Consider the following 26,574-nt stretch of genomic DNA (forward strand, 5'->3'; position numbering starts at 1 on the left):
AAATGGTGTAAAGTTATCACTTATCACACTTCTGTCTTTCATCTGATGGACATTGATTTAATTTAGCGAATGCCAGGAGAATGTTACCTGTTTGACTGAACCGTGCCATCTGGAAAATTTGAAGGAGGAGGCATAATGCTATGAAGTTGTCCTTCAGGTGTCAGCCTAGGCCCCTTTGTTCCACAGAAGGGAAATCTGAATGCTTCAGCCTACAAAACATTATGGACAACTGTAGCTTCCAACTTTGTGGAAACAGTTTGTGGTGGTCTTTTTCTGTTCCTCATGAATGTGTCTAAGTGCACAAAGTAAGGTCCATTACAATGTGGCTGGGGGAGTTTCGGTGTTGAAGTTTATTGGCCACACAGAGGCCGGACCTCGGCCACATTGAAAACCTTTGGGATGACTTAAAATGAAATTGTGAGCCCAGCCTTCTCCTCCGACATCAGTGTCTGACCTCACAAATGCTCTTTTGGATGAATAGTCAAAAATTCCCACAGACACCTCAATATCTTGTAGAAAGTCTTCTCAACAGATTGGAATCTTTTTAGTTGCAATCAAGGATGAACTCCATATTTATACCTATGGGATGTCCTAAAAGCTTACATAACTGCAATGTTAAGGCATCCCAATACTTTGGTTACTTTGGTCCTCCTAGTGTACATACATTTGTCTGTTTATAGTTATTGAAATAATGTGAGTTGCCCAAGAGCAATGATTACAGAGATGGAGAGATAAACCTGACATTTCTGCATTTCGCCCAGAGCAGTATAAGTTGTGAAGCCTCATTGTACAACATACCACAGAAAAGATTTCAGTAAAGCTAACTATACACTGAGCGCAATGGTTTTCTGGGGACCTCCAAGTTTTGTACCGAACATGCCTAATCATTTGCCCCTATGGCAGATATATCAGAACGGTGCGGTGTTTTAATTGACAATACTTTTAAAGGAGTTTTTGCACAAATTTTAATCAATAGATCTTGGAATAAAAATAAATTTCACAATTGAGTATGATAAAAAAAATGTTCCTGTGCTGAGATAATGGTGCGTACTGTGTAATGGCCATGTCTGTCCATACAGGAACAATCTTTGATCACGCCACTTCTCCTTGGCGGTGGGGAGGGAAGCAAAAGAGGATACAGACAGCACAGCACAGGATGACAGTGGATTCTTTTTTGTGAGGCAAAAGCATTATATACCTGTTTTTAAGCAATATTTTACTAATTATCTTAGGTGTAGTTCCCTGACTGACCTGAGGATAAGGGGGGCGCCGGAGAGCTGCGAGTTCCAAAGTGGAACTGAAAAGTGGGATATCCATAAATCCCCGCAGTTCGTGGAAGATTGTTAGCAGTGGTGGGACATCCAAAATAACCCCCCTGTGATAAATTGTTAGGGCAAGACTAGCTTGCTGTTTTTATCACATGGTGCCAGCGATGGGGTAACTAAGAAAAGCCCCCCTGCGCCTGTGATAGCCGTGTGCCGGCAGTGCGTCGCATCCCTCTGTCCGTGACATACCGGTGTCAGCGGTGGGATCATGACATATATATTATAATATATATGTAGACCAATCATCTTGGCTATCTCATACATAAATTTGACTTGAAACTATTTAGCATATGATTAGCTATTCAAATTCTGGTTATGTCACTGCATTGTTAACTGTTTTGCTCCTATAAATCTAAAATTTTAATTTTTATTATTTTGCTAGTTTTTTGTAAATCCACCATAAATAATCATATGCTAAATAGTTGCAAGTCAAATTTATGTATGCGATTGCCAAGATGATTGTCTATAAAATTATGATAGTCTCACATTAGAAGCAATAATGTGCTCATCAGAGTATAAACAAGGGCCCAAAATGGGGAACATATATACAAGGATGGGGGAAATAATAATAACTAATAGGGGAGGGGAGGCAACGCTTATATCCTTAAAGGCTACATGGGCCCATTTGACCAATATGTGGAGGCTGATTGGGCGGGGTTGCGCGTGTGGAGGGGGCTCAAGGTCCAAAATTTGCACCAGGGCCCAGTGGACACTAGTTACGCCATAAAAACTGTCAGTTGAAGGAGCACTCCTAAGTATGGGAAAGCCAGCCAGGATGGCTTCCGTCCAAATGATCAGCCTCATTTGTCTGACAGTCATCTCATGTGTATGACGGACTTTAGTCTCAAACCTAATGATACCCAAACCCGTATAAAAGCACGTTTAGCTGAATTTAATCTAATGTGCATGGAGGCCTTAAAGGGGGTTTTCCACGGACAAAGGTAATTTTAAAGAATAGATCTTGTAATAATAATAGTTTCCACAACTGAATGTGTTTGAATAAAATGTTTCTGTGCTGAGATAATCTTATAAATGTGTCTGACCATACAGGAACATGGACTGATCATACCACAGCTCCTGGGAAGGGGAGGAAGTGTAACAAGGTGGCACGGGGTGGTAGTCATAGGCGAGTTCACTAAGCAACAATCAGGTAGCACCCGGCACCTTGTACATGAAAAAATAAATAAAGCCATGGTACTGCTATACTGTTGGTTACCTCTGTTATTCCAGCTTCTGGTTCCCAGGTTCCTTGAAACACCACAAAGTCCCAGTTCTTTTCCAACAGTTGAACTTTACTAAACAGCAGCATATTCATCTCAGAGACCGCATAGTTCAAACACAGAGACATCTTCTTATCTGCATTCTTCACATAAGCAGCACAGTTCACACAAGGTAACGTTTCCTGTACTTTCCCTTCCTCTGCCATATGGGCAGACTCTAGTATCGCTGTAATTTCTCTCTCTTAACTCTCGATGTTTATGGCTGTACCTCTAGGTAGACTCTGTCCTGTCTGTGCTTTCCTTTTCTCTGCCATCTGGGCATCGCCTTTGGACAGTTCATGTCCCATCTGTACCTTCAGCATCACCAGCTCCCTGTCACCTCCTTGGCTGGTTCCAGTAGGGAAAGGTGCCGGGAACTCCTTCTCAGCTGCTCCCACCCTGGTCGTAGACCCCGGATCCTTCTTGGGGATGGTCTTGTTGAGCTGGTGCCCGACTGCACTATTCTTCAGCCGGGAGGCCCCTTACTGCCATATGCAGACTTATCCCCCACAACCAGTAACTGTCTCTCTGTATGCATTATGCCCCTTGGGCAGACTGTCGGAGTCCCACAGAACCAGGAAGTGTCTGTCCTACATCTCCCTGCTCTGTGCTGCTCTGCTCTGTGCCCCTCTCATCTACTTAACTCCTTGCTGCCTGTGCCTAAACTAATACTATTATCTATCCTATTCTCTATCTCTAATGTGCCCCCTCTATTCTAATCCCCTATGGTCCTATACTGTCCCTAAGTTACACACAGTATATAACAAATGCATCACATTACAATATATGACACACATTAATGAACATTAGGGAACCACACATTACATTAGTGAACATGAATAACTGTCAGGGTGCCGCACGTGACACATGTGCTCAGTGTTCAGGAGAGAGGAAGCACACGAGGGTCCCTGCCACCTCCTTAAAGAAGCAAAAGATAATATAGAGATGGGGATCAAAGCTGATTCTTTTTTAGATATAGCATTTCCTTGCTTGTTTTTTTTTTTTAAATATTTTACCTCAAAGAAATAATTATTTGTGATCCCGTGCTGTAATGTCTGTATATTTTTTGCATCCCTTCCTGCCCAGGAGCTGTGGTACGATCAGACCATGTTCCTGCATGGCCATTACACAGTACACAACAGGGACACCTTTTGTTCCTCTGGACAGGAACTTTTTTTTTAAATAAATTGTGGAAATGATTATTCTTCCAAGATCTAAAAGAAAACCCCTTTAAGTGAGATTGTCTTTGGTACTGTCACAAAGAATGAACATATTGCATGTGGCCTTATCTAGTTGATTAGCAAGATACAAGCTAAACTTTGGGACATGCCACAGGTGAAGAATGTGTAAATCCCCATAGAGCAGAATTGTCATGGATATGCAAATCCCAATTCTTAGCACATCCAAAAAGTAGAGCGGAGGGGGATGGGATTAGAAAAACATGGATACTTTGTTCCAAAAATTGTGCCACCTTTGACCATTGGTTGTGTCTGACACAGCTAACCCTCTTTCACTATAGTTTTGCAGCTATGACTCAATAGACAACCAAACGACGGGTGTTTCTGGAAGAAAGTGGCCATGTTTTCTAATCATGGACAACCCCTTTATATTGTATACTAGCTGAAGAGCCCGGCACTGCCCGGGCATAGTAACTAACTACGATTAGTTATAACAAATTATAATGATTATATCTATACACTCCCTGACAGAAGTTATGTCGCTTATCTATGTTATGTAAATAAAAGCTTATAACCTGACGTTAAATTCATCCATTGGTTGTATAAATTATTCTTTTGAAAGCTGAAACCCTCCGAAATATGGTTTAGGTTAAGAAAATAAATTGGCATTAATGCATAAATATTGATCATTTAATGGACACAGAGTGGTCAGATTTTGGCAAGACAAAAGTTTTGTCAGCCACAGAAAGTAATGTGATATTCAAACAAATAATTAACTTAAATTACAAATATATGTTGCATAACATTGGTGAGTGAAGTTGTGGTGCTATTAGAGTCATATTTAATATTTTGTGTGACTTCCAAGAGCTGAAGGACTGCATCCATGCGGTTCAACAATGATTCATACAATTTATTAATGAAGTCATCAGGAATAGCAAAGAATGCAGTCTTCCATGCCTCCCAGAGTTTATCTAAATTCTTTGGTTTTGTCTTCCAAGCTTCCGCTTTCATCCTACCCCAAACATGCTCAATGATGTTCATGTCTGGTGACTGGGCTGGCCAGTCCTTGAGCACCTTGATCTTTTTTGCCTGGAGGAACTTTGCTGTAGAGATGGATGTATGAGATGGAGCACCATCCTGCTGCAGAATTTGACCCCTTTTATGATTTGGAATATAAGAGGTAGCTAATTCTTCTTGATATTGTAGGCTATTGATATTGCCTTCCACCTTGCAAATGTTTCGCACACCCTCATACTGAATGTAACCCCAGACCATGATCTTTCCACCACCAAATTTAACTGTTTTCTGGGTGTATTTTGGATCCACACGGGCTCCAGTAGGTCTCCTGCAGTGATGTAATTCTACTTAAGATTCATCAGAGAAATCCACCTTCTGCCACTTTTCCAGCGTCCATCTGTTTAGCAGGCTGTGGGACTTTGCAAATGCCACACGATTCTTTATTTGCCTTTTGTTTAGTGCTGGCTTCTGGGCACTAATTCGACCATGGAGGCTATTTCGAGACAGAATCCTACAAACTGTTCCAGTTGACACAGGGACTTGAGGTGACCAGGCCTGTTGGAGCTCTGCTGCAGTGGAAGAGGGGCTTGCTTTGGATTTTGTAATCAACAAACGTTCCTCCTGAGCAGTTGTATTGCAGGGTCTGCCGAACTGGGCTTGTCAAACACATCTCCAGTCTCTTCAAATCTTTTTTTTAATTCTTTGTACTTGACACTGAAACACATTAAAGGTGCCAGCACCTCTGCAGTGGATCTGGTCTTCAGCTTCTTGATAATCCAGGCTTTGGTCGCAGGGTGGATTTTTGACATGTTGTCAGAGCTCAAATTGCAGCTCAAGTGAATGTCTGGGGTGCTGGGTTTATTTTTATACACACCCAGTAATTATCCGATCATTTACTGAGCCCAGGTGAGGACGTAAACAAGGATTGTGTGCATTATATGACCAGGCGACAAAACTTTTGTCTTGCCAAAATCTGACCATTCTGTGTCCATTAAATGATCAATGTTTCTGCATTGATGCTAATTTCTTAACCTAAACCACATTTCAGAGGGTTTCAGCTTTCAAAAGAATAATTTATACAACCAATGGATAAATTTAACGTCAAGTTATAAGCTTTTAATTACATAACAGGGATAAGTGACATAACTTCTGTCAGGGAGTGTATATATAAAGCTGAGTGTAGAGCCCTGCCCACTCCGCATAGCCACATTCACTATAATATCCCACTTCATCCCGTCAGCCAGAGCCTCCGGACTACTACCCCTAATATACCACATCGTCCCGTCACCCAGAGCCACCGGACTACTACCCCTAATATCCCACATCATCCCGTCAAAGCCACCTGACTACTCCCCCTAATATCCCACATCATCCCATCAGCCAGAGCCACCGGACTACTACCCCTAATATCCCACATCATCCCGTCAAAGCCACCTGACTACTCCCCCTAATATCTCACATCATCCCATCAGCCAGAGGCACTGGACAACTACCACTAATATCCCACATCATCCCATCACAGCTGCCGGACTACTACCCCTAATAAACCCCCAAAAAAGGCTAAATAAACGAAAGCCCATCCATGTTACTACAGCAAAAACCCAAAACAGGAAAAATAGGACAAAAGGCAGTAGATAAAATATAAAAAATTTTATTGTTACAAAATTAATTATAAAAATGTAGTATATAATATAACAATGTAAGAACAAGGGAATCAGCGACATCAAGATACCACACAAACTAGGTCGGTACAAACGTGAGCAGAGTCTGTATACGTTAAATATAACCCTAGTAATTATACAAAAATTCAGTCGGCTATATGTATAGTGAACCACCAGTATGGAAATACAAATGGAATATTGCTGCCAGATATGAAGTGCAAATATATATATATATATACACTCACTGGCCACTTTATTAGGTACACCTGTCCAACTGTGTGTTAAGACTTAATTTCTAATCAGCCAATCACATGGCGGCAACTCAGTGCATTTAGGCATGTAGACATGGTCAAGACAATCTCCTGCAGTTCAAACCGAGCATCAGTATGGGGAAGAAAGGTGATTTGAGTGCCTTTGAACGTGGCATGATTGTTGGTGCCAGAAGGGCTGGTCTGAGTATTTCAGAAACTGCTGATCTACTGGGATTTTCACGCACAACCATCTCTAGGGTTTACAGAGAATGGTCCGAAAAAGAAAAAAAATCCAGTGAGCGGCAGTTCTGTGGCCGGAAATGCCTTGTTGATGCCAGAGGTCAGAGGAGAATGGGCATACTGGTTCGAGCTGATAGAAAGGCAACAGTGACTCAAATTGCCACCCGTTACAACCAAGGTAGGCAGAAGAGCATCTCTGAACGCACAGTGCGTCGAACTTTGAGGCAGATGGGCTACAGCAGCAGAAGACCACACTGGGTACCACTCCTCTCAGCTAAGAACAGGAAACTGAGGCTACAATTTGCACAAGCTCATCGAAATTGGACAGTAGAAGATTGGAAAAACGTTGCCTGGTCTGATGAGTCTCGATTTCTGCTGCGACATTCGGATGGTAGGGTCAGAATTTGGCGTAAACAACATGAAAGCATGGATCCATCCAGCCTTGTATCAACGGTTCAGGCTGGTGGTGGTGGTGTCATGGTGTGGGGAATTTTTTCTTGGCACTCTTTGGGCCCCTTGGTACCAATTGAGCATCGTTGCAACGCCACAGCCTACCTGAGTATTGTTGCTGACCATGTCCATCCCTTTATGACCACAATGTACCCAACATCTGATGGCTACTTTCAGCAGGATAATGCGCCATGTCATAAAGCTCGAATCATCTCAGATTGGTTTCTTGAACATGACAATGAGTTCACTGTACTCAAATGGCCTCCTCAGTCACCAGATCTCAATCCAATAGAGCATCTTTGGGATGTGGTGGAACGGGAGATTCGCATCAGGGATGTGCAGCCGACAAATCTGCGCCAACTGTGTGATGCCATCATGTCAATATGGTCCAAAATCTCTGAGGAATGCTTCCAGCACCTTGTTGAATCTCTGCCACGAAGAATTGAGGCAGTTCTGAAGGCAAAAGGGGGTCCAACCCGTTACTAGCATGGTGTACCTAATAAAGTGGCCAGTGAGTGTATATATATATAGCCTTTAGGAAAGGCCTGGGGTCAGTACCAAAACGCAGAGTGGATTTGTCCTGACTTCCATACCAATGTTCCCTTTAAGAGGCCCTGGGGTCAGAACCACAGAGCTGAGTGGAATTGTCCTAACTTCCATACCGGGGATCCCTTTAAGAGAGGCCTGGGGTCAAAACCAAAGCGTTGGATGGATTTGCCCTGACTTCCATACCGGAGGATCCCTTTAACAGGGAAGATGTGCCTATGGGAGGGAGGATGAGTGATGTGTATATGGGCATGGGAGAGGGGATTCATTTCTATCATGTGCTCTCTGCTCTTTCTGAGGGGCAGACAATGGCTGGGAGCTTATGTTCCCGGTGATGCTAGATTTCTCCCACCATGTCAGTGTCTGCTGAGGTGTTATCAAGTGGGAAAACTTGCTCATAGCAACCAATCACAGCTCAGCTTCTTTTAACCAGCTCTGGTGAAATGAGAGATGCTTAGTGATTGGTTGGAAGGAAAACTGTTGCTCCTAGAAACCAATCACTGCTCAGCTTCTTTTGAACAGCTCTGGTGAAATGAAAGATGCTTCGTGATTGGTTGGTGACACATACATACACACACACATACATTCAGTTTTATATATAGAGATAAACACATTTTTGTGGGTTTTTCTTTCATGTGTGCATTAGTCACAACCACTTCTGCTTCATATAAACGAAATAGCTGATCATCAAACATTCATTACACATCGGTCCGTCCATATGTTCCCCTTACATGTACTCTTTATTCTAAGACATGACATTTGTGAATGTAGAGCTCCTCCTTGGAAATTCTGCAATAAAAGGATTAAAGCCATCAAAGGATTCAGTATAAGCGGATATCCATTGTTCTCTATTGTGATGCAATTGATCCCATTTTTAGGCTGGGATCACAGATGTGAGAAACTCGGACAAGTCTCACATCTTAATACCCGGCACTGCCGCCGGCACTCGGGAGCTGAGCGTGCGCATGCATAGAAATATATGGAGCCACACGCTCCGCTCCCGAGTGCCTGCAGCAGTGTCAGGCATTAAGATGCAAGACTCGTCCGAGTTTCTCGCATGTGTAATCCTGGCCTTAGACTTTCAATTCAAATGCTTGGTCCGGGAGATGGAAAAAATTAATTATTTTATTCTAATCTACCCATACTGTCACGTTTCTTTTTGTGTATTAGGATACAAGACAGAATATTTGCTTATCGCCCTACGTAGCGCTTCACCAATCTATAAAAATGATGGAATTTCGCTGTTGATTAATGGGGGCCTAAACCTGAGTCCGAACCAATTCTGTGAAGGAAAAAGCCACAGCGCAAATTTAGAGCTGTTGCATTATTTTTTCTTGCATATCAGTGTTCCTGGCTACTGGGGTCTAAAGCATAGGACCATTCTCTTGCAGTTTTCAGAAGATGAACATAGGGTTTTATCACTTACCGCTATCTCCCAGCAGCCTCCACTAGAGGGAGCTTTGGAGATCATTGGATACAATGTTATTATTGACTTCAATGTCTTGCCTGGATATACTGTGCATGACTCAGGGATTTAACATCATAATTTATTAGTTTTACCAGAATTTTACCAGAAGGAATCCTTCAGACAAAAGGCACTTAGCCTCTAATTATTAATAATAATAATAATATTTTATTATTATTATTATTATTATTATTATTATTATTATTATTATTATAGCGCCATTTATTCCATGGCGCTTTACATGTGAGGAGAAGTTATACAACTTCTTCCGGATCTTTTGGGACTGTAAAGAGCCAATGAGGCCCTTCTCCTTTCATTTGCATCTGTTATGAACGGAACAAAGAGTATTCAAAAACTGCATGTGTGAACAGAGTCTAAGGTGCTATCACTGGTCTTTGGACAACTGATGAAGTCTAAGTTATTCTCCATTAAAAAGAAAAAAAAACACTTTTTAGTGACACCTGTAGGCGAACCTAATACATCTAGGACCAAAGGGATCTTTTCATCCCGGCTATTTAACCCCATAGATGCCGTGGTTAATGCTGAGTGTGGCATCTATGTGCTTAGACAGAGGGAGGTGGTTTTCTCTGACAACCTATTTGCCCCCTTGTCACTTCATCACAGGGTCATGATGCATTGCAATCCCAAACTGGGACATGATGTGCTCCCCAGGTCTGCCATGTACAGATATATAGCTCACGATGCAAAAAGGGGTAAATAGGTAAGGCCAACACCACTGGATCAATAGCAGATCTATCCTTTACTGACCATGTCTTGCAGGAGCCATAGATTAAACAATAGTTTACAACTTCATAACAAAAATGGCATGAACCTGTTCATCAGGATGTCACAGACTCTGCTAGTCATTCAAATAATGCATTTTGAACCAAATCATAAAAATCATATTACTGTATTTCAATCATATTGAAATCATAAACACTGTGTATACACACAGACTGATTTTTTTCCCCATTAATTTACTATGTCTCTGTCACAACTAAATACACTTATTTTAGACTTCTGAAGAGAAAATTAACTTTATTCCTCCTGGCAGCACGCGGCTTTCAGTCATAGAGGCACTTCTGTAGCGGCTTCAGTCACCGCCCAAGCCTTTGCACTGACTGACAGCTAGCTTAGCCAGCTCTGTACTACTGATGCACTACTGTCAGCAGTGCCGGACTGGGGTGCCAGGGCCCACTGGTAACCAACTCCCGGGGCCCCACTTTTCAGCCACATGCAAATGTGACATTATCCTCAATCACAAATTTATATATCAAAGAACTGGATAGTGTTAAATGAATAAGATGCTGCCTGTGTCTGTACATAGTGGATTCAAGAATATTGTGCCAAGTACTGCTTATATAAGAGGGTGGTGGCACGCTCCTTCACAGGGGCCCTCCGGAGGATTCTCCTGTAGGCCAGTCCAAGCCTGACTGTCAGTCATTGCGAGGCGATGTTGTCACTCTCTATGTCTCGAGCGGTGACTGAAGCCTCAGCGGCCGCACTGCTATGACTGAATGGTGGAGGTTGCCGGGAGGAATAACATTAATTTTCTCCCAGTTGCTGGGCTTTCAGTACGGTGGCCGCCCAGCATAGACCACTATTAACCTGCAGTGGAACCCCATATCTGCAGGTTAATATCATTTGGGAACATGACAGGTTCCCATAAATGTTTCCTATTATAAATCATTGTGCTCCATTGATCCCTTTCTGGATCCACTGATCCTTTAAGATGAAAAAACATTTCTCCAGTGTTCCCAGAGCCCAGAGGGTTGTTCCATCTTATAAAGTAATGGCATCTTTTTAAGATCAATGAGGGATCCAGATTCTGTAACTTTAGTGCTCGTTTAACCTATACAGTGGTTTCAGTAGTTGTATAATCTAACTCTTTTTTCTTCTCTTTCAGGTTACATCGGGGGCTTATCTACAGCATTACAGACTGCATTACAAAATGCTGTAGATAAGCCCCTGATGTTGGTGGCGGCAGCTCATATTCAAAAAAAGGGGTGACAGATTCCCTTTAAAAACCCTGGATAGGAAAGGCATTATGGGCATTGTGCCATTGTGTACAAGGATATTTGATAGGTGAGATCAGAAATTTGAATACAATAACTCACCACTGCTGTAACAAGTTTTTACATACCAAAATTGCTGCAAATTTTACATAACAATAGCATTCCATATATATAAATTATAGTTAGGATTGTGGAATTGCTATGAAATTTAAGTAATTTTATTAAATAAAAAAAAACTTTCACTAAATTTAAACTTTTCCTGGGTAAATCCCATAGACTATGGATAGAGTGGATTTCATGCTCGCAAACTAATGGTCCACTCAACACTGTTCTATTCAAGAGCCCTGTTTAGGGGATTAATGGGGGTCCTATGGGTAAGACACCCAGTAACTGGGAAGTTATCCTATGCATAGGACATGACTTTACGATAATTTTTAATCTTTTTCCATTAGTTTCTGCTCTTGCACAGTCCGCTGCAGTCAGAGACAGAAACCCAGCTTTCTATCATTTAGTAGATTCCTTAATACACCATGTGAAGACACCGGGGTCAGTGGGTGCTTTAGTCCGCTAGCCGAAAACCACATGGACTAGGGCTAATCTGAGCGAATACCCACTCTCCTTTTATCGTGGGCAAAATGCTATTCGGGTAACACAGGGTGAGGGTAAAATAGTGTGGCAATACTTTATTGAACCACAAAACCAGCAAATAACACATACAACAGTCCCAGCAAAATCCCCGAGATGGTGGCAAATTAGACAGTCTCACCCCTGTGCTGACTCACTGGGATAAGAGCCACTGTGACTTCAGAGATAACAGGGCCATCAAACCCCACCTATGGCACACACAGAGAGGTGGTATCGACAAGCTTAGAAAGCTGACAGTCTATTGAGGTACAAGGGCAGGTGCCCGGAGGGTCACAACCTGGCTTCTCCGAACATCTCCATTGAGCCAGGTGACCGATGGGTCCCAATCCTAGCTTTCCCAAACATATCCATGGGTCTCAGGTGACTGGTGGATCCAAATCTTAACTACCTCAAGCATAGTCATGGGTTCAGTGATGGTCAATGCAGATCTGTTTTCTTTCAGCTGGGGCCATGGTCTCCTAAGCTGGCATCCTGTAGAATGTCAAATCTGTGTCCCTCATGATGGAGCCATTATCTGGTAGCTATCATATAGAATGTTCCTGGCTGTGGTTTTGTAAAGAGTATCTGGTTCTTTGGATCTCTGGACCTCTTGGATACCTTGCAACAGAGCATATCCCCTTTATATAGCTCACAACTGTTTTCCTTCAAGCCATCATCCAGAGGAAGATGTGCTGAAATTAACTCGCATTGTTTGAGTATTAATCAGGTTGCATAGTTTTTACTCCTCCGTTTTGCAAGTCAACAAACTAGCTGGGCTGGACAATGTACAATCAACATTAACAAACCTCTAATATTCAATTACCCTGCATCTGTCATCTAGGATAACAACACAATAGATTACAATAAACATCGACTTACAGGTCAATATTACAGGCTTATACGAACAAAAGTTTGTGTTTTCTTGACCAACCAAAGAAAAAACAAATTCAGAAGTCAATATATAGATAACAATCTATGCCATCTGCCTTACTGGAAATAGACATCGGGATAATTAAGATTAAATGCTGTTGTTACACCCCATATCTATTAAAGGCCTGGAAAAAACGTAAACCTACCACACTTTTAAATGCATAAGAATCCTCCAGTCTATAAGATGTTACATAATCTGTAACTAGCAGTAGCTTAGCTACCGGGGGGGCAGGGGGGGCGGTGGCCCCGGGCCCGAGCTCTGAGGGGGCCACCGGAGCTATACTACACCACTATTCTGCAGCAGAGCAGGGAGAATCAATCTCCCTACTCTGCTGCCCGGTTGCTATGGTCCATTGAGTAGGTAGAAGAGGGGGTCCGGATGCCAGCAGTGGGCCCCCCACCTCTCAGCCAGCAATGTCGTCCTGAGCTATTCTGTGCGCACAGGACCTGTGATGAGGTCACAGGAGGGGCAGAGTCAGGAGTCACATGATTAGGGGCTTCAGTGGCTGCAGGACTCTGCTGTGCTGGTTGTCATGGTGCTGGCTGGATGAGGTGAAGTTTCTGTGTGGGGTCAGGAGGGGTTTACAGGGTGGATGTAGCAGAGCTGTGTGTGTATGAGGTGTACAGAGCAGAGATATGCATGTATGAGGTGTACAGAGGAGCGGAGCCGTTTGTGTACAAGGTGTACACAGTGGAGCCGTTTGTGTACGGGGTGCATGGAGTGGAGCCGCGTGTGTACAGCGTGTATGGAGCGGAGCCGCGTGTCTATAGCGTGTACGGAGCAGAGCCGCGTGTCTACAGCGTGTACGGAACGGAGCCGTGTGTGCATAGGGAGTGCGGAGTGGAGCTGTGTGTGTATAGGGGGTATCAGGTGCAGTAATAGGGACATATACAGCAGCAGTGGCTCAGTATTGGGGTATCAAGTGCAGTAATAGGGACACATATGGCAGCAGCAGCTCAGCATTGGGGTATCAGGTGAAGTAATAGGGACACATACGGCAGCAGCGGCTCAGCATTGGGTATCAGGTGCAGTAATAGGGACACATATGGCAGCAGAGGCTCAGCATTGGGGTATCAGGTGCAGTAATAGGGACACATACGGCAGCAGCGGCTCAGCATTGGGGTATCAGGTGCAGTAATAGGGACACAAACGGCAGCAGTGGCTCAGCATTGGGGTATCAGGTGCAGTAATAGGGACACATATGGCAGCAGCGGCTCAGCATTGGGGTATCAGCAGGATGAGGGGTTTGTGCAGGTTGGGGATACATGGTGATGGGGCTGGAATGTGAGAAGTGAAACGTGTCGTTGTTGTATTCTCTGTAGCAGAGGTGTGGCTGGAGGAGTTGTCATGTCGGCCTGGGCCAGATGGAAAAGACGTGAAAAGTGAACGATTCCATCAGAAAGAACGTCAGCGGTAAGACACCAACTATAACTGTGCAGTATTCACTTATATGTTTTGTAGGACTGGTATTTACCACTAACCATATGGTGGTAATATCAATATTGGTCTTTATATAGGGATTATTTTCAGTAACAGCGCAGTCATCTCCTACATCCACTATTAGGGTGCGTCACCGAGTTGTAATCAAAGTTACCTAGTTAGGGGCCCACTCAGAAGTTTCGCCCCCCCTGAAACAAAACCTTAGCTATGCCTCTGGTAACCAGACTTCTGACAGGTTAATTAAGTCTAAGCTGTCATATTAAAAAGCACTGAACTTCCTTTTATGTGTTGATATATCTTGTGTGAGGAGGCTATTATTATTTAATTGCTTCAGCGACATGATATTTTTGCATAATGAATCCTGGTGTTACTGGCTTATCTTAAAATGTAAATGAAGTTTCTGTATGAAGTATGCTGCTCTGTTGTCATTTTCCATTCCATCAGGATGGTGATCTCGAACTATTCTCTGCAGCTGTTAAAAAGCTACAACCTCATGGCAGAAACACCTCATGTGGATAGTGGAATAAAGCGATCTGAAACTTTATTGCTGTGCAGGACTACAACACTTGCTTGTGCATCCGAGCAGCTTGATAAAAGGCAAAATTTTATAAAGCTGCTATATCTAGCTCTGAATAATGAAAGCTGTAGTAAAAGGCGTATTCAAACTATAGACATCTACTGCTTTTTCATAACATGATTTTCCTTGTACCCATCAAAATCACCAACAGCAGCTAGGAGTAGAGTGCAAGTAAGTCAGCCATGTTTGCTGCTTTCTCTACATGTGGAGAAAAAATGGCCATGGATCTTGATGCAACTCTTATCTAGGATTCTCTTAAATCTTTATCATCTTATATTTAGATAGATATTAAAGGTGCATTTCTTGTATAAATTACTGTTGTGATCTGATGTGCAGTCATCATTGAATATTCCATTAGCCAGTCATTAGTATCCATCACTTGCGTAATCTTCTGTTCTTTGCAATGAAATATGCCTACAAATTATTTATCAAGTTTTCAGTATGACATTTGATGTTGCTACATGTGCTGTGCTTTTATAATCACCTCCTAAGACTGCCTTCCCTGTTTTTATATGCAGGTTTCATGCAGATTCGTTCTTGAGATATGATTTGCAAACCCATAACTCACTGATGTCTGTATGAAATGTTTCGCGGAAAAGTTGAATCATATAAAAGAATACTGTGCAAGATGCAATAAACCAGCCAGTGTAAACAAGGCCAGGAAACTTTATAATGGCATTTGTAGAGCTGAAGGCGCAGGAAGATTCCACATCTGAACTGGATATTTTACATATTTAAACAAAAAGCCCATTACAGGCAGAGGGACTGCTATGGGGTCCATAGAGACCCCAACACAAACATGGTCACGTTGTTGCTGACTTTCTTCTTTTTAGAGCAAGTTTAAAAGAAGGCTGAAAGTAACTTAACTGCCCAATAAATGTAGCCATATTTGTTCTCTGTCTTTCAGCCTGTTACTGCTATCAACACACAGTCACTCCAAACCCTACTTCCATCTTGCTCTGTCTAGACCTACACAACTGTATGGATGCATGTTCGTGGTAGCATGCAACTGAGTACCAAGGAAATAAATTACTATCTGTTTGATACTTAGTATTATAGAAACTTTGGTTTTTTTTTTCTTTTTGTCAATGGGAAAATGTTACAATCCTAATCATGCTGTAGAAACCTGATATTACTTTGGATGAACCTACTGCAAACATTCATTGATGAGTAAACTATTTATAAAATAGTTGTGCCTTTGGGGATATATAGAAAATATAAAATGTCTCAGAAAAGTTCTATAACAAATGTCACTACTAGTTCAGATGAATCCTCAAGTTTGCCTTTAGGGCTTCGATATGTTAAAGTTGGCTAAGTCTTTAACATGTGAAAATAATGTTGGTCCCATCATTCTTGGCATGACTATCCTGTGTGGAATATTTTATGATTATTTGTAGATTTTTGGTGTTTCCTATATTATTTTTTTTTCTTTTTCAGGTGTAGAAACCATATTATGTATATATTTTTAGCACTTGAAAAGTTGCAAATTTTTGGCACAGGTCAGAGTTGTGCCCAAATTTTGCAAGTTTAGGCATTTTTCACACCAGTTTCTGGCAGTATATGATGCCACAGCAGGTCTAATTTATGATGAGCAGTGTAATTCATTAAACCAGAAATCTCACTCGGATATCTGACTAGAGAAAGATCTCTGGTATGGCACATAGGAGTATTTTACGAGTAGCATGTGCCTAATTCATGAAGAGGTGTGCACCTCTCACCTCTTCATGAAGTGGAAGTCTGATTCCACCACACCTCCTCCCCAAGAACGATCAGAATATCGCCAGCCTTGATTAATCGGGGCCTTTGTATAATATAATGTATGAAAATTCCATCTCTGCTACAGCAATACAGATCCTTTTACATGGGTAGATAAATTGGTAAAATAGGTGCCGATAAACTGCACACAAGTACCTATATTGTACAATAATTTTATGGAGCTTTTCAACAACTGTGATCGCTAATAACTACAGATGCCAGTTTCCACAAGTGGCTGTACTACGAAAAAAAGATCATGTCTATGTCATCTTTACTGATGTGATCAATGAGAAATGGCTGAATTATGGCTGGTTATTCTTTCTGCACATATTTGCTCTGAACAATGATTGGGAGCCTTTACTTTATCTAGCCATCTTTCACACAAATTAATATTAATATAGATCAGATTAATATAGAAAAAAACAATACTCACCCAGACTGATCCCCTGAAGTTCCTACTCTACGGCTTATTTGGCCCCCCACTGGAAATGGCAGAAAATGCCTACTTAATCAATCACTGGATGATGTAGATAATTATTAGTGCAAATGAATGGTTTAACATGTACGGTATTTTCTTTATACTACCTAGAAGACACTTTTTGATTTTCCACTTAATGCGATTCCTATATGATAGAGAACCGAGCCTCTGACAACCCATTAACCTGAACCCACTACGTAATACTAGATTTCAATGCAGCCAACTACTTCATTTCTCAGGAGTGGGTGCAGACTTTGGATGTTCAGTTGTTTATTGCCATGGTTCTCGGAGCAAAAGATTATCTGTCAAGTGACCACCCTTTTACGATTAGAATAGTTGAGTAACTTGGATAAATACTTTTATGTTTACTTAGCTGTAATGTATTCTACTTCTCACACTGGTACACTCGTCGTGTTTAACAGATATCTCAATCCTGACAAAATATAATACATATTTTATACTATGGCATGACTGGAAAGAGATTTTGAGATAACGTGATAGAGATGAACAAAAATATTAGTAAAATTCTGGTCCGACATCCATGTCAGTATTTCTAAACGAAGATCTTGCAGACTTCCCAGCATCATGATGTACTGCGATGGCTTCACACTAGACCATGATATTGTGGGGGGTAGTTGTAAGTGCTGAAGGAGCATAGGATAGGAATGGAGCGCCCAAAGAGGGCTGTGGGGGAGTACTCTGCACCGGGCCCGTCGATCTCAATGGGAGTTGTCACTGAAATTGTGACCCGGTCCGTGGCCCTGGGGCTCCATGGCAAAAGGGGGTGAAAGAAAAATGAAATAGAATTGATGAATAGTTCGTGACGCCACCTGTGGTGTTCGGCAAGGGAGATGTTAAGCCGACGCTGCATGCAGATCCTCTGGGACTGGTGGTGTGTTGCAGCCAAGATGGTGAAGCTCCCCACAGGTGGAGCTGTAGTCCCAGGGCAGTGTAGATATAGGGGTAGCTGAGAGGCGCAGGCAGTGTAGAAGCTGGTACCCAGATGTAGCGGTACCAGGTGTGTTGGTGCAGGAATGAATGGAGGACACCAGGGCTTGTAGTTCCAAAGCTTTACTCGCAGTCTGTAGTACACACAGGTGCCTGCCTCCGTGCTGTGTCCTCCGGGTCAGGGACTCAGTCGACCTCCAGGCAAGATAGGATGCACCCTTCCAACACTCCGCCAACATGTGCCTTTCTGAACGTCTCCTCTATAGTGCATTTAAGTGTGAAGATCTCCTAGTACTGAGTTACACTGGAGTTCCTCCTGACAGATGTTCCCAAGAACTCTACTTGTACGGCAGACAGCTGTAGCCTGCTTCGGGGACTCCTTACTCCTGAATCCCGGCTCACTATCAATGTTGCTGTTGTGCCCCAAGTCTGAGATGGGAGTAGTGCATTTACAGCCCACTACTCCACCGGTGTCTGCTGCAGAACCATTAGTGTCCATACAACCTCGGGGACCGGGCCCCGGCCTTGCGCTTAGAACTTCTAGGCAGGGCTCTTCCTCTAACCCACGTCCTCTGTTCCCTTTTACTCCTACGTTCCGTACTATTCTTTCCTTCTTATGGAAGATCAGATTTCTGTTCAATGTCTTTCTCTTTCTTTCCTTTCCCGTGCCAGCAGACCCAGGTCACTGAGATCTGCTGCAGCACCTCCTTCCTCCATCCCTCTCCCAGGGATCTTCTCTCCTCGCTCTCTGACCTCGAACTCACTGACTGACTGAAATCCTAAACCTTCCCACTCTTTTATGTATTCTAAACTCCACCCGCCTCCCAGTACGTTTAGTGTTCCAAGCAGGGAGCCACCAAAGGTGCTCTGCTACACTCCAAGCAGGGAGCCGCAATGTGGCTTTGCTGAACTACTGTGTTGTGTGGGTTGCGAGTGTTGGAGCGTGGTTAGGAGCCTCCAACTCACCTGGATGGTGGGGTACCACACCTCAGGAGGAGGTGCAGTACCTCTGTGGCAACTGAACCCTCAGGGGCGCCACACTAACATTCGAGTGCCGGCCTAGGAAGTTCACTGGACACTAATGTGGTCGGGTCCTACATATTTTTTGCCAATCCCTAATTAGTGTCATTGCAGAAGGATCTTGTTTTCTGCACTTAGCAGTATGTAGCTTGTATGGTGAAATACACTATTTGGAGAAGAGTATTTGGACGCCGATAAATTACACCTATAGGAGCTTTTATAACATCCCATTTGAAATCCAGATGAATTAATGAGTAGGGTTTCGAACCAATAGCCTTTCAATCTATAACAGTTCCAACAAGATTTTGGAGGTGTCTGTGGGAGTTTTAGCCCATTCATCCAGAAGAGCATCTGTGACATCAGATAATAATGTTGGATGATAGAACTCTCAATCTCTGCTCTGGTTCACTAATGGTGTTGGATGGGACTGAGGTCCGGGCTACGTGTGGCCGGTCATGTTCTTCCACACCAATCTCCTCGCCAATGCTTTTATGGACCTTGTGTTGTGCACTGGGGTTTAGTCATGCTGGAAAAGGAAAATTGCCTTCCCCAAACTGTTCCCACAAACTTAAAAGCATAGAATTGTCCAAAATGTCGTGGTATGCTGAAATATTCAAGATTTCCCTTCACTGGAACTAAGGTGCTTGGGAAACCACCTTAAGCCCATAATATTATCCTCCTCTACAAAACTTTAGTGCTGTCATAATGCTGCCAATGCACTCATATTCATAAGAACACAATTTGTTACTAGATGTGTCATTTTGAATATGAAGTAATATATTAAAATCAAGACCATGCTCATCATAGAGAAGACTTAATTGGATGACATCAGCTCATGGTACCATGAGATATTTTCTGTTTTTGAACCGAGATAAACGGGCCACCTCATTTTGCACGTTTACCTGTTCACTTTGCTGTAGGCTGCAGGTCGGGTGAATTACGGCTCACAAATTAGGAAGTCAAATGTGAAATATCCCAAGGGAAGTTATTAATCAAGAAGATTATCTGTCTGAATTTAATTTATTCCTGGAACGTGGAAGATAAATTGTTTTTTTGAATGTCGTTCAAGGTAATGAGAAACAGTAAAGGAGATTATGAATTTTCAAATATCTGATCACTGATGGGCACACCACACATCTCATATCTAAGAATTTTGAAATATCTGTCTTCAAAGTAAACTCCAGTTTAGAAAATGTTTTTTTTTTAGATATTTAGATATTAGTGAATTCTGATTTAATAGAGGAGGATCCATGAATTATGAGCCTCCTATCTTGGTCAGATTAGAGTTAGAGGGCGGCTACTTGCCTCATCTCTCACTTTGGAGCACATGGCCAGTCCTGCATGACACAAATCATTAATTCTTTGGTATGTTGCAGAAAAATTAAACAGTTAATTTTTGGTTTATAGGTAATTGCTGAGTCCTCGGCAATGGGACGAGGGATCATATTATTGTGAATAGACTCTTCAATTAATTGATTTAGCAAACTGCAGAACATTTTTAAAGAACCACTCCAGCATTTTTTTCAGTGTTAGATTGGTGTCACTAATGTAAGTTCCCTGCTCCAAGTATTATACCTACAAGTTGCCATTTTCAGCTTTTCACAGAGCTCCTCCATTCCCGATCCGCCTTCTTGTGACTGCAGCTTCTGACTGACCAGAAGCTTCTTACAGAGCCACTCCTTAGTTGCCCTGGCTGTGTGTTTTGTGTCATTGTCATTCTGGAAGACCCAGCCATGACCGATGCTTTACTGATTGGCCGAAATCTTGTGATACATGACCCTGTCCATCTTTTTTTTAATACGGTGCAGTCGTCCTGTCTCCTTTGCAGAAAAGCACCCCCACAAGTGTTCTTGTGGTTGTACTCATCCTTCTTCTTCTTTGCAAACTTCAAATTGGCCTGGACATGTACTGGCGTGAGCAGTGGGACCTCATGTGTCCTGCAGGATTGTAATCCATGACGGCGTAGTGTTACTAATGATAATGTTTGAGCCTTTGGTCCCAGTTTTCTTCAGGTCCTTGAACAGGTCCTCCTATGTAGTTCTAGACTGATTCCTGACCTTTCTCAGAATCATCTGTACCCCAAGAGGCGAGATTCTGTATGGAGCCCCAGACCTAGGAAGATTGACAATCATCTTGTGTTTCTACCATTTTCTAGTAATTGTGCCAACAGTTGTTGCCTTCTCGCCAAGCTGCTTGCCTATTGTCCTGTAGCCCATCCCAGCCTTGTGGAGGTCTACAATTTTGTCCTTGGTGTCGTTAGACAGCTCTTTGGTCTTGGCCATGGTGGAGAGATTGGAGTGTGATTGAATGCTAGAATTCTTGCTGGTTAGTAGGTGATCCAATACTTATTTCATGCCAAAAAATGCATGATTTTTTTAAAATCATACAATGTGATTTACTGTTTTTATTTTTAGATTCTGCCACAGCTGCAGTGTTCATACGATAAAAGTTTCAGACCTCTTCATTCTGTAGGTGGGAAAACTTGCAAAATCGGCAGAGTATCAAATACTTATTTTTCTATATATATATTATGGTTTATTGGATTATATCACACTTAGATCATTCTTCTACAGGAAAAAAAGGGTTAACTTATTAACCTCACTCCTATGAAAATCACATTCTTTTAGGATCAAGCTGAATTGTAGAAAAGACCTTCACAGCACATTCAAAAATCATTCATTCATCTAATGCTGTTAGGCAAAAATTCACAAAACTGAACATGAGGTTCTTAGTTTAACATTCTTATTGCATTGTATGAAGCCCACTGCCATGTCAGGGCAAACCTGTGGGCTTTAAAAAGTTAATGACCCACTAAGAGGTTTGCCATGATTTATTTATTTTACTCATTTATATAGCACCATTAATTCCACAGACAATATTGGCACTGTCCCCGATGGGGCTCACAATCTAAACTCCCTATCTGTATGTTTTTGGAGTGTGGGAGGAAACCGGAGAACCTGGAGGAAACACACGCAAACACGGGAAGAACATACAAACTCCTTGCAGATGTTGTCCTTGCTCGTTATGTGTCAGTGGGCTTGTTACATTCCTATCAGAATGTTAAACTAAGAACCTCATGTTCCATTTTGTAAATTCAGTTTTTGCTGCCTAATGGCATTAGATGAACGTACAATTTTTGGATGTGCGGACCATGTACTTAGTGTACTTTCAGGCTCAGACTGCATTAGAGTTTTTGTGTAATCTATGACCATGGAGGTACATAGGCCTACATTAGAGCGGTGCAAAACAAAAGACAGTTGTAATAAAAATAATCACCATGAAAAAATGCAAGACTTGCGCAGAGATACCTCTTTACTATAACCTGGTCCCATAAAGTACACATGACTATGCTCTTATTACTGCTGTATTTTGCGGGAGTCTAAGGGTACCGTTACACCTAGCGACTCACCAGCGATCCCGACCAGCGATATGACGCGGTCAGGATCGCTGGTGAATCGCTGAGTGGTCGCTAGTGAGCTGCCACGCGGGCAGATCTCACCAGCGACATCGCAGGGGTCGGGGGTCGCCACTTACCTGTCAGACGAGGCGATCCTGACGTCCTCTCGCCCGGCTCCACGCGTCGCTCGTCGTCACAGCAGGAAGCGCCGCAGGAAGTGGACGACGAGGAAAGGTCCAGCAGCTTCTCGTGCGATCAGCGATAACCAGCGAGGGAGCCGGTCGAAGGTAAGTATCACATGCAGCGATATCGCTAGTAATATCGCTGTAACGTCACAAAATCGGTGACGATACAGCGATATTGCTAGCGATATTGCAGTGTGTAACGGGGGCTTAAGATGATGATGCTTCGCAATGCTCCTCCGCCTGCATATGTTCTGTAGGCAGATTGTGGTCAGAACATGCGATAACTGATACAGTTAGGCTGTTGCCCATGGACCCCCTAACATTTTTTATTAACCTTATCTCAAGCAACCCCAATTAAAAACATTTTAAGTATTTTTTACTTAAACCACCACCTCCTGCGTTGTTTTCTTATTGCAGCACCGGAGTAGTGCTTCTAATCTACTTTCCCTGCCCCTAGTAGTATTCTCGCAAACAGCAGTCTTCATCTTTTATGGAAACCGCTACGGTCTTCTTGAACAGTTTGTGACTTGCCAGATTGCTGTAGTGCTTGCTGGGCGAGCCGGTAGTCACCTCTCAATGTAAAAGTCTGAGAGCCAGAAAGAGGCCAGATCTCTGCTCTCATAGACTTACACTGACAGCTTGTGACCGTTACCTCTGGTTTCCCGTCAGTCAGAAGTTGTGGTCACAACATGGCGGGCAGGTACTGGAGTGACTCCGGGAAAAGATGTAGACAGCGGTTGGTATAACAAAAAGTACAGGGAGCTCCACTTCAGTGCTGAAATTAAAAAAAAAAAAAAAGACTGGAGTGGTGCCTTAAATGGCAGAAAAATCTGGTGCATTCAAATAGGTTAGAAAAACATTCCAGTAATGGCGCCACGCCTGTCCACAGGCTGTGTGTTTGGCACTGCAGCTCTGCTTCATTGAAATATCAAGGGCTGGGTGGCAATGTTACACACAATCCATGGACAGAACGCAGACCTGTTTTTAGAATAAAACATCCATACCATATTTTGCTTTTTTTCTCCAAAGCTTGACAATAGAACTAAACCAAATTAGTAATGCAGAAGATCATATACAACGTTTACTGAACGGATCACACTGCATAAGATTGCAATATCATAACCGATATTTTGTGTAATTACTGTGAGATCTCTGCAATAATTCAAGCGATCTATTCAATTTCTCCCTTTTGGAGACCATTTGTACAGATGAGATCCCTCTGATTAGAAGTGTCATTGACTGAGCTCATGCTTAGTATGCAAGTCTTTTCTCTGGATGCTGCACATCTGTAGCCTCCCCTACCATATACATGACATGCCCCAGCTGTTGCCTTTAACACATACACCTTCAGTGATTGAATCTCAATTGCAATGGCTCTTTAGTCAATAGTTATTTGTCATCTGAGCAGGGAAGGGTTAAAACTATCTTTCATCCCTGATCAAAGGGTGTTCGCATTACCAATCTGATTCCTAGCATTATATAGTGAAGTATGGAATTTGTCAGCTGTTATCCTTGTCCATATCAGCAAGGTTTATAAGGTGCTGGTCAACATCTAAGAATACTTTTACACTTTATCATTTTTGGGGCCCGTGGTATGTGAGTGGTGCCAGGCCTTCATCATGATGGACATCCAGCAAATGGAGTATGAGCCCTCAGATAAAGTGGATTAGAATTAAAACGGCTTGACTTGGGCTAATAGGTCTCTATGAGAAAAAAAATATATATATTATACATATATATATTCCTGACCCACTGCCAAACTGGTCATGCTGGAAGATGTTGCAGGCAACAGAGCGTTCTCCACAGCAACTCAAACTGTGTCACATGTCCTCAGTGTGAGCCTGCTCTCATCTGTGAAGAGCACAAGGCACCAATGTTGAATCTGCCAATCCTATTCTCTGGCAAATGCCAATTGCCCTGCAAGCACAACATGCACTTGTGGATGTCAGGCCCTCATGCCACCCTCATGGAGTCTGTTTCTGACAGTTTGAGCAAGTTTGAGCAGACACATGGATGTCCATGGCCTGCTGGAGGTCATTTTGCAGGGCCCTGGCACTGCTCTTCCTTGCACAAAGGAGAAGGTAGAAGTCCTGCTGCTGAGTTGTTGCCCTCCTTATGGCCCCCTCCACGTCTCCTGGTATATGCTGCATACTCTGGACACTGTGCTGATAAACACAGCTACCCTTTTTGCTACAGCTCACATTCATGTGCCATTCTGGATGAGTTGCACTACCTGAGCAACTTCTGTGGGTTGTAGACATCGCCTCATGCTACTGTACAGTACCTCTAGGGGTGAGTGCAATGACAACATGCAAAAGTCACGAAAACAACAGCCAAAAAGGATGAGACCAGAGAAATGGTGTGTGATCCCTCCATGCAGAACCACATATACAGTTGTGCTGAAAAGTTTACATACCCCGGCAGACTTTTTGCTTTCTTGGCCTTTTTTCAGAGAATATGAATGATAACACCAAACCTTTTTTTCTCCACTCATGTTTAGTGGTGGGGTGAAGCTATTTATTGTCAAACTACTGTGTTTTCACTTTTTAAATCATAATTGCAACCCAAAACAGCCAAATGACCCTGATCAAAACTTCACATATCCCATTTTTTTAATACCGTGTAATGCCCCCTCTAACATCAATGACAGTTTGAAGTCTTTTGTGGTAGTTGTGGATGAAGTTCTTTATTTTCTCAGATGCTGTCCAATCTTCTTGGCAAAAGCATCCAGTTCCTGTAAATTCCTGGGCTGTCTAGCATGAACTGTGCACCTGAGATCTCTCCAGAGTGGCTCAATGATATTGAGGTCAGGAAACTGAGATGGACACTCAGTAGCCAATGACAGGTCGACTTGCCTTTTGTTTTGGATCTTTGTCATGTTGGAATGTCTAAGTACGTCACATGCTCAGCTTCCGTCCTGATGATTGCAAATTTGCCTCTAGTATTTGCTGATAACGTGCTGCATTCATGTTTCCTTCAACTTTGATCAAGTTTCCTGTGCCTTTGTAGATCACACATCCCCAAAACATCAACGATCCACCTCTGTGCTTTACAGTAGGAATGGTGTTTGACCATGCAGCCCTTTTTTCTTCAAGTGCCTCCATATTGTGCATCTTGAAACAGCCACACCACTAGTTTTCAAAGTCCAGTATTTCAGCTGTTATTTGCGGGTTTTTCTTTGCATCCCGAACAATTTTCCTGGCAGTTGGGGGACGAAATTTTTGTTGGTCTACCTGACTGTGGTTTTGTTTTTACAGAGCCTTTGATTTTCCATTTGAATGCTGCTGACTGGAATTATCAATTCCTTGGATATCTTTTTGTATCCCTTTCCTTTTTTATACAGTTCAACTACCTTTTCCCGTTGATCCATTGACAATTCTTTTGCTTTCCACGTGACTCACAATCCAGAAATGTCAGTGGCTGGATGAAAGATGCATGAGTCTGTCTCAGAAACTCACTCAGCTTTTATGCACACACTGATTACAAGCAAACAGGTCACAGGTGAGGATGTTACCTTTAGTAGCCATTCAAACCCATTTGTGTCAACTTCTCTGCATGTTATCAGGCCAAAATCACCAGGGTATGTGAACTTTTGATCAGGGTCATTTGGATGTTTTGGGTTGTCATTATGACTTATAAAGAGAAAACACAGCAGTTTGACAATAAATGGCTTCACCCAACCACTAACCATGAGTGGAGAAAAAGTTTTGGTGTTATCATTCATATTCTCTGAAAAAAGGCCAAGAAAGCAAAAATTCTGCCGGGGTTTGTAAACTTTTGAGCACAAGTGTGTGTGTGTGTAATATATATAT

General features: G+C 42.6%; 1 protein-coding gene across 3 annotated transcripts in view; it reads left to right on the top strand.

Moving 5' to 3' along the window:
- Positions 1 to 26,574, top strand: part of EDN3 (endothelin 3) — a 126,847-nt gene that overhangs the window by 79,177 nt on the left and 21,096 nt on the right. Inside the window, exon 3 of one of the 3 annotated variants that reach the window (XM_073582476.1) lies at positions 15,887 to 26,415. The exons of the other annotated variants lie outside the window; for them this stretch is intronic. Coding sequence (XP_073438577.1) covers positions 15,887 to 15,992 — 106 coding nt within the window. The 3' untranslated portion in view covers positions 15,993 to 26,415. Of the gene's footprint in view, positions 1 to 15,886; positions 26,416 to 26,574 lie in introns of those variants that run through there. 3 annotated transcript variants of the gene reach the window in all.

This window comes from Dendrobates tinctorius, unplaced genomic scaffold (assembly GCF_039654945.1).
Source record: "Dendrobates tinctorius isolate UK_male_01 unplaced genomic scaffold, ASM3965494v1 ptg000071l, whole genome shotgun sequence".
Taxonomy (NCBI): domain Eukaryota; kingdom Metazoa; phylum Chordata; class Amphibia; order Anura; family Dendrobatidae; genus Dendrobates; species Dendrobates tinctorius.